Here is a 10,133-nt window from a genome sequence, read left to right on the forward strand (position 1 = left end):
GAGCTTTTATTATGCCACAGTCGACCGCTTCCGCTCCTTCCGGAAGGCAGCGGAAGTAAGCAGCGCTGTTTTATCATACTAGATACATTTGAACGCTCTGTTATAATGCTACTCTGTGCGGTCGTCACGTGTCTAATAAAATGCATGGCATATTAAAATGTCTTTGGTGTTTCCATGTTTTCTACAAAACAACGGAAATCGAGGGTGTATGACGTCATTGGCAGGCGACACAATGACACTATGGACACGGTAAGTCTCACTAGTTAAAATTGCTTATTTCTCTGGATTTAAACATTCTTCGAAACATTTGGGATAATGTAAGTATACAAGTCAGCAAAATATATAACAATATTCTAGTGGTTTTTGGATATTTTAATAAAAAAAACGTCGTACATGTGCCTTTAACCATATTTCAAATACAAGAGAAGTGATTATGAAATCACATTTAAAGATGTTCTTAAGCCCTATTAAAGTGTATTAAAAATCACTCTAAATTTCAGCTAATTGCATTTACTACAAATTTAAACTATAACATTTTTTAATTTAGTTCTCATTTAATTTCAATTAACATGCAATTAAGAGTCTGAAAACATTACATTCAGTTTGGACTTAAGTATATTAAGTATATATTAGGTAATAAGTACTCTTTTAAAACGTATGCTAAAATGTGTACTCACAAGGGCTTTTCCATAGCAAGAAGTTGTGGGCAATATTAACATGCTTGAATGAAAACAATATCATCCAGGAACTTGGACATAATTTTTGTATGTGACACAATTCTAATTTGACATATTATTTAGGACAGGTAGTACACAAAGTTTAAATATCTAAAACAAACTTTTTATTTTATTTTATTATTATTCTTTACACAAGTTAAAATACCTGCCAAATGAAGACAAAATAAACGTACACGCTCAGCACATTTTACACAGCTCTTTCGAATTCTTGATTCTGAAGAACAACCAATAGACAGTCTCTTTCTATTTCACAAAATAAAATCATTTAATGGCCCTTTATGTAAGTAGCTGTATAATAATCATAATGTACAGTACACTTTTTTGCAATAATAAACTGACTATGTTATCTCTTAAATATATTCATACGGAATAATTAAGCTGCATCAAACTGCAAGTAACTTAAGTACATTTTTATCTCGTTTTGAGGTCGGTTTTATCTTTTTGATGGAAAACAAGACAAAGATACTGATTAATAATAGGATTTTTTTTTTTGCAGTTTAGCAGTTAATTCTTTTCTTCTCAGTTTATTTATACTGCTCCCTATATTACTGTCTATTTAGATCCTCTAACTACTTTCCCTCAATTTATTTCCTTCCCCTCACTCACAAATGTAACCCAGGACGACCTGGTCACTCACTCACTCACACACTCTGGCCTATAAGAAGTGGGTCAATTCAACACTGATGGAGAAAAGGAAGAACAAAAATAAATTAATTCCTGTAGGAAGAGTGGATACAAAAATGGCCTCAGAATGGGTACTGAGCTCACACAGTTAAGAGTCACCATGGGAACTGAAGAGGAAGCCAGGCCTGTAAAAGCACTGAAGATGGTGATGATGACAATGGCGGGGAAGGTTTGTGTGCACAGAGAAGGCTGAGTCAGGAGAATAACGCTGGGGTGGGAGGAGGGGTTTAGTCTGGGTTATGGATTTGTAATGGGCCCCTAGCATATAAGTTTTAATGGTTTGGCTCAAGTCAAAGAGCGTTGAGCGAATGGGAGTTTACAGCATGAACGTCATTGTTTTAACAACATTTTCTCTTATAGTACGCTCTGGCTAATGGGCAGACATGATTAGGTTTGCGATTATTGATGCTGATTGTGCAAATCTTTCTGCGGTGCATTTAAGTTTATTTGATTGTTAACTTGGATTCCGTTTGTTTTATTGTGGGTGAAACAGAATGTGTCTTTGTAATATTGTGCACATTTGTGACTTCATATGCACTTTTTCTTTTATATTGTTCTGGTGGACTTTACCTCTGGTTGGGAATAGTTCTTATTCAGAAAACAAACTAACAAAAAACAAAAACAATTAAATGGTGTTAGGTTTCTGTTAATGGTTTTGGCACGTGACTTCTTCAACCAACTTCTTTTGCTGACAGAACATCCTATTAAAACACTCTGAACACATTTATAGTACAAAATGACCAGTTCATTTAGTAATTAAAAAACACAAAGCGACCACACTAGTATCACTCCTCTAGTGTCATTTGGACTCTTTTTAGTGAATAAAAAACAAGTGATTCTTGTGAGTCGGTTTGTTTTAATGAATCAAAACAAGTGGTTGCAAGGGCATTTCTAAGTGATTTCTAGGGTTTTCTAGGTTTCATATACCACTAGGCTTTCAATAATGATCAAGCATCACTAAATAATCTGATTCAACTGAACTTTGAAAGAGTCAGAGACATCAGAGAACCTTCCCTTTTATGCTATGCATTGTTAACACTATTATGGACTGCTCTGTGTTCCTACGCACACAGTTCAGATCACAGCCAAAGTCTGCTATTCTGGGATGTGAGGTGTAAAGACAAGCCCAACTGACCTTTCTGCCTGCTTCCCTTGCCAACCTCGACAAGCGTTTGCCTCAGTTTGAGCTACATTTTCTCTCGCCAGCCCATGCGGACAGCTGACCATTACACCCACACAGCCCGTCCCAACAGCCCCCTTTCATTCCTGTGCAAATATGTCTATCAGTCACCACCGCAACTGCCAGCCGATGTCCCGCAGGAATCTCTCCACCTGTTCCCATCAGAGAGAAAGATCGATGGATGGAGGGGTGAGATATAGAAGGAGTGATAAAGAGTGTGCGGTATGGAAAAAGACAGAAATACTCCAACTCCCACTGACCGAATCCCCCACACATATATCCATATGAGAATCAGCTGTGCTTGAAGGTGTCATTTACAAAGGGCTACAGCGGGAACATTTTCTATCTATCTATCTATCTATCTATCTATCTATCTATCTATCTATCTATCTATCTATCTATCTATCTATCATCCATCCATCCATCCATCCATCCTATTCTGAGGTAGAACAATGAACTTAATATTAAATTACATTATAAATGTTCATATAATTATATAGTGACAAAATATTTTATACATAATTATTTATATACACGCACATCATATCCTCTATTATAGTATTCTAAATGTGTGTGTGTGCATGCAGTGTGTACATTTTGTGTGACAGGAAATTACAATATTTTTTTTTTGAAATAACGATGACACGTTTTACTCCACCATGGTGACAAAAGCTTACACTCACCTGTTCGCACAATGTATTTCCACAGATGAGCGCGACAGTGCGTCAGCCGACAGTGTGATCCACTGTATCCTACAATCCTGGAAGATAGAGGCAGCAGAGTCTTTATCCGAGGCCTGCTCAACACATTCCACATTCCTCACAGATACCATCTATTATCGTCTGACATCATCTCTGGGTTACTAGTTTACTGACCCACTAACATTCCATGCTAAATGCCTCCTACATAAAACACTTGACTAGTTACTGGCCATCTAGCAGATGCTTTTACATGCAGAATGGTTTTCAGTGCACTAATTGTAGGGACAGTCTGCCTGGAGCAACTCGGGGTTAAGAGCCTCACACATTACACATAACTGAGGTCTCGGGAACTCTCCCATTCTTGGCAAACACCAGATTAAATGAGCAATCAAGATATATATTATGTAATAATATAGCAAACTGAAGTCAACTTTGTAATATGTCCTACCAGATAGACATCTGGTAGCATGACAATACAAATATAAAATGAATGTGGATCATACACTGTAATAAAATACGATTTCATGACCTCAAAATGCTTTTACCATAGAGCATAATTTGTAGACTAATACATTTTCATGTACATCACATAACCAGCTCCATATATGGCTTTTCTGATGTAGTAAACTTGCTCAGTAGCTCAACCTGGTACAGAACTGCACTTGCGATGCACTGAAAGAAGGTGTATTGGATTTACATGATTCTGTACATACTGTAGGTTCCATATGAATCAATTAAGTAACACAAACATAATTTGTTCACGTATCAGTGTAGAAAGTGCTCAGGTACGAGTCCCTTGAAACACTATAGTCATACTGGTTACGTTCAGGGTAGGTGTTGTTTTCAAATGTAATAAATCTTTTGGTGCCACTCACTGCTACTTCCCTGTTGAAAAAAGCAGTGTAATGCTCTTTAGGTATGTTTTGAAGCATGGCAGCTGGTTTAAGCTGGTCCTTAGTTGGTCACGAGCTGGTTATGAGCTGGTCCTGAGCAGGAGCTAGTTGCTTAGGATCAGCTTAGGACCAGGACATGCTATGCAACAAACAGTACAACAACTAATGTAATAAAATGTTGCCAGATTCACGTTCATCTGTTTCGGATGAAATTGAAAATGCTTTTAGTGCCACACACTGGACATTTCACTTTGAAAATGTCATGAAATGTGCAAAGCAATGTAATATTATTTTGCAGATATTTTGCCACAGGAAGTATTTCCAATGAGCCTTTATTTGAAAATTGGTTTTTGAAGAGAAATCAAACAATTTGATGAGGTATGTTTGAGTTCATATTGAAATATCTGATCTATGATGACAGACTTTAGTATCTTTAATTTCATAGCCATCAATGAGAAACAGTTGAGATGTTACACATAGACTGTCCACTGCTGTCCATGAGGCCTGTAGGGTCTCATTCTCATGTGTGTTATTGTTTAACACAGGGTGGAGCTGGAGAGGAGCAGTCTGGTGACCTTTGGGGTCATGGTGTCAGGTTTGTTTAGTCTGCCTTTTTCTGATCATCCCTCAAGAGACAGACACAGAACTCGCACCTGACAAAGCACAGAGAGAGGGAGGGCAAAGCATGATGGAACAGTGGGAGCATCTAAATGCTACTTGTCAGCCTATGAGTAAGGCTTTGTCACACATGAATACTGCAAAGGTGGAGATGGAGGGGATTTTTGCATTCATGTGTGTTGACACCTCAAGGTCACATAAAACCCCCCACACAATGCCTTCTCTTACACCAGCTATATCTGTGTGGGAAAATTTCTAAAGCGTGTACACGAAACTATTTTTATTGATCACTTCTCTCTTCTATTTCTCTCTGAAATTAAGCCAACCCATTAACAAGGAAACTCCCGCACACCGAAAAGCCAACACTAGTTTCTCCCTTTTCTTTATTCGCTTTCTAAAAGATAACCTTTGCTCAATGTAATTAGTAGGTCAGATAAAAACAAGGAAATAAAGTTGTAAAAAAAATAACAACAACTGAGGCCTTTGAACCTGTATTGATGGTAACTGCATTCTCATTGGTCAGTCATATATTTATTGCATTTCATCAGAAAATGTCTACGGTAGTACAATTCAAGAATCCAGATAAATATTAGGCAGTTACAAGGGGTTGTTAGGGTGTTGTGGCTGGTTGCCAAGGCATTGCTATGAAGTTACTAAGGTGTTCTAAGTGGTTTTCTGTGTGTTGCTATGTAGTTGGATGTTGTGGGTTTTTATTCTTCAGGGTGTCGCTATGCAGTAACCAAGGTGTTATAATTGGTTTTGTAGTGTGTTGCTATGCAGTTGGATGTTGTGTGTTTTTTTTCTTCAGGGTGTTGCTATGCAGTAACCAAGGTGTTATAAGTGGTTTTGTAGTGTGTTGCTATGCAGTTGCCTATGGCCCAGGAGTCTGGGATAGGCTCCAGCATCCCTGCAAGTGTTTGCATAGTGGATGGATGGTTGGATGGATGAATGTTATGTAGTTGATAGTGTGTTGTGGGTGGTTGCCAGTGCGTAGCTATGCAGTCAATAAGGCTAAGTGTTTTTTTATTGTGTTGCTATGTGGTTGTTAAAAGTATTTTGCGTGTTGGCTCAAATCAAAAAGCCAAGTTCTTATGATATTCTGGACTCTATGAATCGGGAACCTCCTTCAAAGGTAATAGGGCATCTGTCTTCAAGAAGGTTCCGAGTTGTTCAACTCCTTAAAGATGAGGCTTGCATTAGACAGCACCACTCAGTGCTCAGTTAGGTGTGTTTTTGTCCATGTACACTAATGTCCTATGCTCATCAAAGGCATTCAGCAATCACCACAAGTAATAGAAAAATGAAGATCTACTTCATTGAACGGTTTCTGTCTTCCCTTCTCTCCGTCACCCATTCATCAACCTCTGGACAGCCATTTTGCATATAGTGATGGCTTCTTTATTGTTCTGCATTAGCGTTGTAAGAAAAAAAGTGGGAAATCAATGCAAATCTGATTACCATAATTTGGTTATGTCCATTATAGTCAGTGTGAAGAATCTCATCATGTGGTTTAGCCTTTTTATATTCCACAAGTGAACATTAAAATATTGAGTTTACGACATGTACCACAGCTCAGTATTTTGATATGCCCAGCCTATGTGATTTCTTGTCATATATACATTAGGACATTAACATGCAGTTCAATGTTTAAATGGACATTATTAGAGTAACTGTGCTGTACTGCTCACATTATTCTTAATAGAGAGAGAAAGCTTAAGGTTCATTATCAAAATCATCATGTATAGTAGTAAAAACGTGGTTTATATAGGAGAGAGTGGAATGCATATTTACTGTATGCATCTTGGTGTGTTTTTTTTCATGTAAGTGAGTGCAGGTGGCATGTTGTTTTTGGGATAATAGCCCTCAATCCAGCAATGATCAAGCTCAAGATGATGGTTCAGCAAACAAAATTGATCATTTGCTTGCAAAAGATTTCAGTGGTATATGTGTACTTGTTTCATGTATATTTATGTAAGAACAATATGCAAGATCAACTAAATATTTGTGTCTTTGTGTGCTCTTGTGCTAGGCTTGTTGCTGTTCTAAATGAAAAACTCTGACTCCACCTGCTGCTGGTGGTATATCATTATCCTTAAACTTAAACTGAGGATGTGTACTTTAACACACAGTATTACTTTGGTGATTTTTTTTATTTGCACATTTCCTTCATTTAATTAAATAATTAGCTTGAATTATATTATAAAAGTAATTTAATTGACGTGAAATTAATGTCCAAAAGAGCTTTTTAATTATTATTTATTTATTTAAATTTTTTAAAACTGCTTTACCACACAAAAGTTTTTCTTGCACTACAAATATTTTAACGATTTTCAGCTTTAGATTCATTAATATCACCAGGAGAACAAGTAAAGACAAAGTGGGAAACTTTTATTTCGGTAGTTTGGCTGGTAGAAAAATATGAATAGAAATTTGATAAGCTGTAGTCTGAGCCATTCTGGATTTATAGACTTTTGTCTATTTACATCCTGAACAATAATGAGTGATATTCTCTATACAATGAGTTTCCATGCCTATTGAAAAAACAAACAAACAAACACACACACAGATAAAGGCAGGAACATTAAGACTTGAGTTCATCACAGTATCTTAGCTTTTTTTTTGTCATTCTGTAATGCTGTGCACTGTGTCACCTTGATAATCTTGTACTTATATATTCATGTATAGTACATCCACCCTCACACTCACTAAAAGGCAAGATAATCTTTGTAAAGTCTGCCATTCACACACTCATAAAAGATTAAAAAGCCAACTGTTTAAAATAAGTATGAGCAGCCACATAAAATAACAAGGTAAACTGCTTTTCTATATATGGTTGAAAAGCAATCTGGAATATGGTGGAATGCTTTAGAAGATGTTAGGCAGCAAACGGTAGGGCACAGCCGCAGTGTAGCGGACCCAGTCCTTGCTGTACTTGTTGCTACAGCGGTGCTCATCACGAATGCAGCGGTGCACCAGTAGGATGGTCATGTAGACAATGTAAAAATAAGGCAGCAAGTGCTTGCCACCGCAGGCCAAGCAGTACGCCAGTGAGCCCATCAGGTCGCCCGTGTAGTTCATGTGACGAGCCACCCCCCAAAACCCAGAGGTCATCAGTTTGCTCTTGTGAATCCCACCATCGGCCGATCGGTATGAACACTCGATGAAGGTGGGCTTCTTACCCCAGATTTTGCAGTTACCCTCTGTGCGACGGAAAAGGTCTTTCTGGTGGTTGGTTGAGCGGAAGATGTAGTAGCCCACCAGGCCCAAGATGAGGACACCCGCAGCATGGGGTGTTGAGAGCTGGATGGGGTTGTAGACCAAGTAAAGGCCCTAAAGAACAAGAATATGAACATGACATAAACAGCATTATTCCTACTGAAATCAATGAAGCTGTGTATCAGGTAAAATAATGAATCCAGTACTGTAGATGCCACATCCAACACAAATCAAGCCCAGGAAATACTGCTCAGATACACACCTGTAGTGTGTAGAGGAAAGGAAGCCACACGCAGTCTCCCCAGCCCAGGTACCAGCCAAAGTGATCATGGCAGATGTCAATAGTCTTGAGGTACCAGGCTTCGTTCCAGAAGAAGTCCAACACATAGATGGCCTAAGAGAAGAAAAGGGTCAAAGTTGTGATAAGAGGTAGTGATGGGAATAATGTGGATGAAATTAAAAACACTATATGAATCAATACAGAAAACATATGTTGTTGAATCTAGCCAGTATGAGCAATAGTAAAGAACTACTAAGTTGTTTTATAGTGCCACCTAGTGGCTACATGACTCACTTGCAAAACATTGACCAGGATCATAGAGTTTGTCACATAACCATACAGCTCCTGCTGTTTAGCGGTGTAGGATAAGTTAATCAGGGTCCACGCCACTATACCCGGCCGGCCATTGAAGAAAAGCTTAAAGTCAAACCATTTTCCTATACGAGGGTTGAACTCAATTCCCATCATGTAGTTGTAGAAGATGTTGCCTGTGAATTTGCTGCAAATCAAACAAGAGTAAGACAGAACCTATTTAGTGTGTACATATTTTTTTCTCTCTCTTTGGACAGTCCAATGAAACACAATTCATGCCTTTTCTGTGACCAATGGGAAACTAAGAAAAAAACAAAAAGCACACACACATAGTCTGTGATTAAGAAACAACAAAACTGGTAAAAATTAAAAGCAAAATAATTAAGTAATTCATAATAATAATAATACTTATTATTGTTTTGTTATAATTATGTACATTATTTATTAAATTAGGCAATTAAAATGTTCAAATGAAAGCAAGACAGTTTACACTTTCATTTATAGTTTTACAACACACATCTCTTCCAACTCAAAACCAAATTTCAGTCATAAATTTAATTGGCCACTACAGTGTTGTTACTACAGTGGGTATATAAAGTGAACATACTCCTATTACAATTAAAGCATTTTGAGATGTAAAAAAATTTACCTTGTCATATCTTTTTCCACATTTAATGCAATATTGAAACCAGAAAAATTAATGTAATAACAAAGACAGAATCATTTAAGGGGACAAATAAAAAATAAAAACCTAAAATTACCTGGTTGCATAAGTGTTCATGGGGTATGGAACTCTGTTTTTGAATTAACCAATCACATCCAAACTCTTACTGAAAATTAATTGTAATCCTGTGGTCATCATTTAGGTGATGCTGATTAACCCTGAATAAAAATCAACTGTTTCTGTAGAATTTTTTTAACATCCTCTTGGTCACATTTTATTGCTGAAGCCATGGGCTGCAAAGAGCTTACAAAGAGGATGTGTGTTGTTCTTACTTGAATTCTGTTGGTTTCAATATTACATTCAATATTACATCTCAAAGCTTCAGTTTAACAGAGATGTGTAGACTTTTTTATACCCATATGCACAGTAAATAATCAAAATATGTTTTCTTACCAGTCCTCTGGGTTGGTAGGGAACAGATAAGCCTTAATGAAAGCCAAAGTGGACACAGCATAGCCGAGGATGTTGGTGCACCATAAGAGAGGGATCCAGTTGTCAATGATGATGGTTGGTGAAAACCAGTGGAAGTATTGAGTATTAGCCACCCATAAAACATGAGTGATTATCCAGCACTGCAGACCGTTGACTTCATACTTATTAATAAGACCTGAAAGAAAGCAACACATTTAAATTAGATGAATTAAATATGGTTTTGATACATTTTACCACACAAACCAATAGCGAAGCGAGTCAATTGAGCACAAAAAATATATATATATTAATATAATATATATATATATATATATATATATTAGGGCTGTGCGATATTGAAGAAAAATGTGATATGC

At 37.1% G+C, this 10,133-nt stretch overlaps 1 protein-coding gene across 2 annotated transcripts in view; it reads right to left on the reverse strand.

The window, feature by feature from the left end:
• Window positions 1-7,180: 7,180 nt before the first annotated feature.
• The window catches only part of LOC107686818 (7-dehydrocholesterol reductase), a 6,629-nt gene continuing 3,676 nt past the window's right edge, over window positions 7,181-10,133 (reverse strand). For both annotated transcript variants that reach the window (XM_016483945.1, XM_016483946.1), the window contains exons 5-8: window positions 9,739-9,952; window positions 8,604-8,808; window positions 8,292-8,423; window positions 7,181-8,143 (exon numbers count right to left, since the gene is read on the reverse strand). In XM_016483945.1, coding sequence (XP_016339431.1) covers window positions 7,679-8,143; window positions 8,292-8,423; window positions 8,604-8,808; window positions 9,739-9,952 — 1,016 coding nt within the window. In that variant the 3' untranslated portion in view covers window positions 7,181-7,678. The remainder of the gene's footprint in view (window positions 8,144-8,291; window positions 8,424-8,603; window positions 8,809-9,738; window positions 9,953-10,133) is intronic.

The sequence above is a fragment of the Sinocyclocheilus anshuiensis genome, unplaced genomic scaffold (genome assembly GCF_001515605.1).
Source record: "Sinocyclocheilus anshuiensis isolate Anshui unplaced genomic scaffold, SAMN03320099.WGS_v1.1 scaffold773, whole genome shotgun sequence".
NCBI lineage: Eukaryota > Metazoa > Chordata > Actinopteri > Cypriniformes > Cyprinidae > Sinocyclocheilus > Sinocyclocheilus anshuiensis.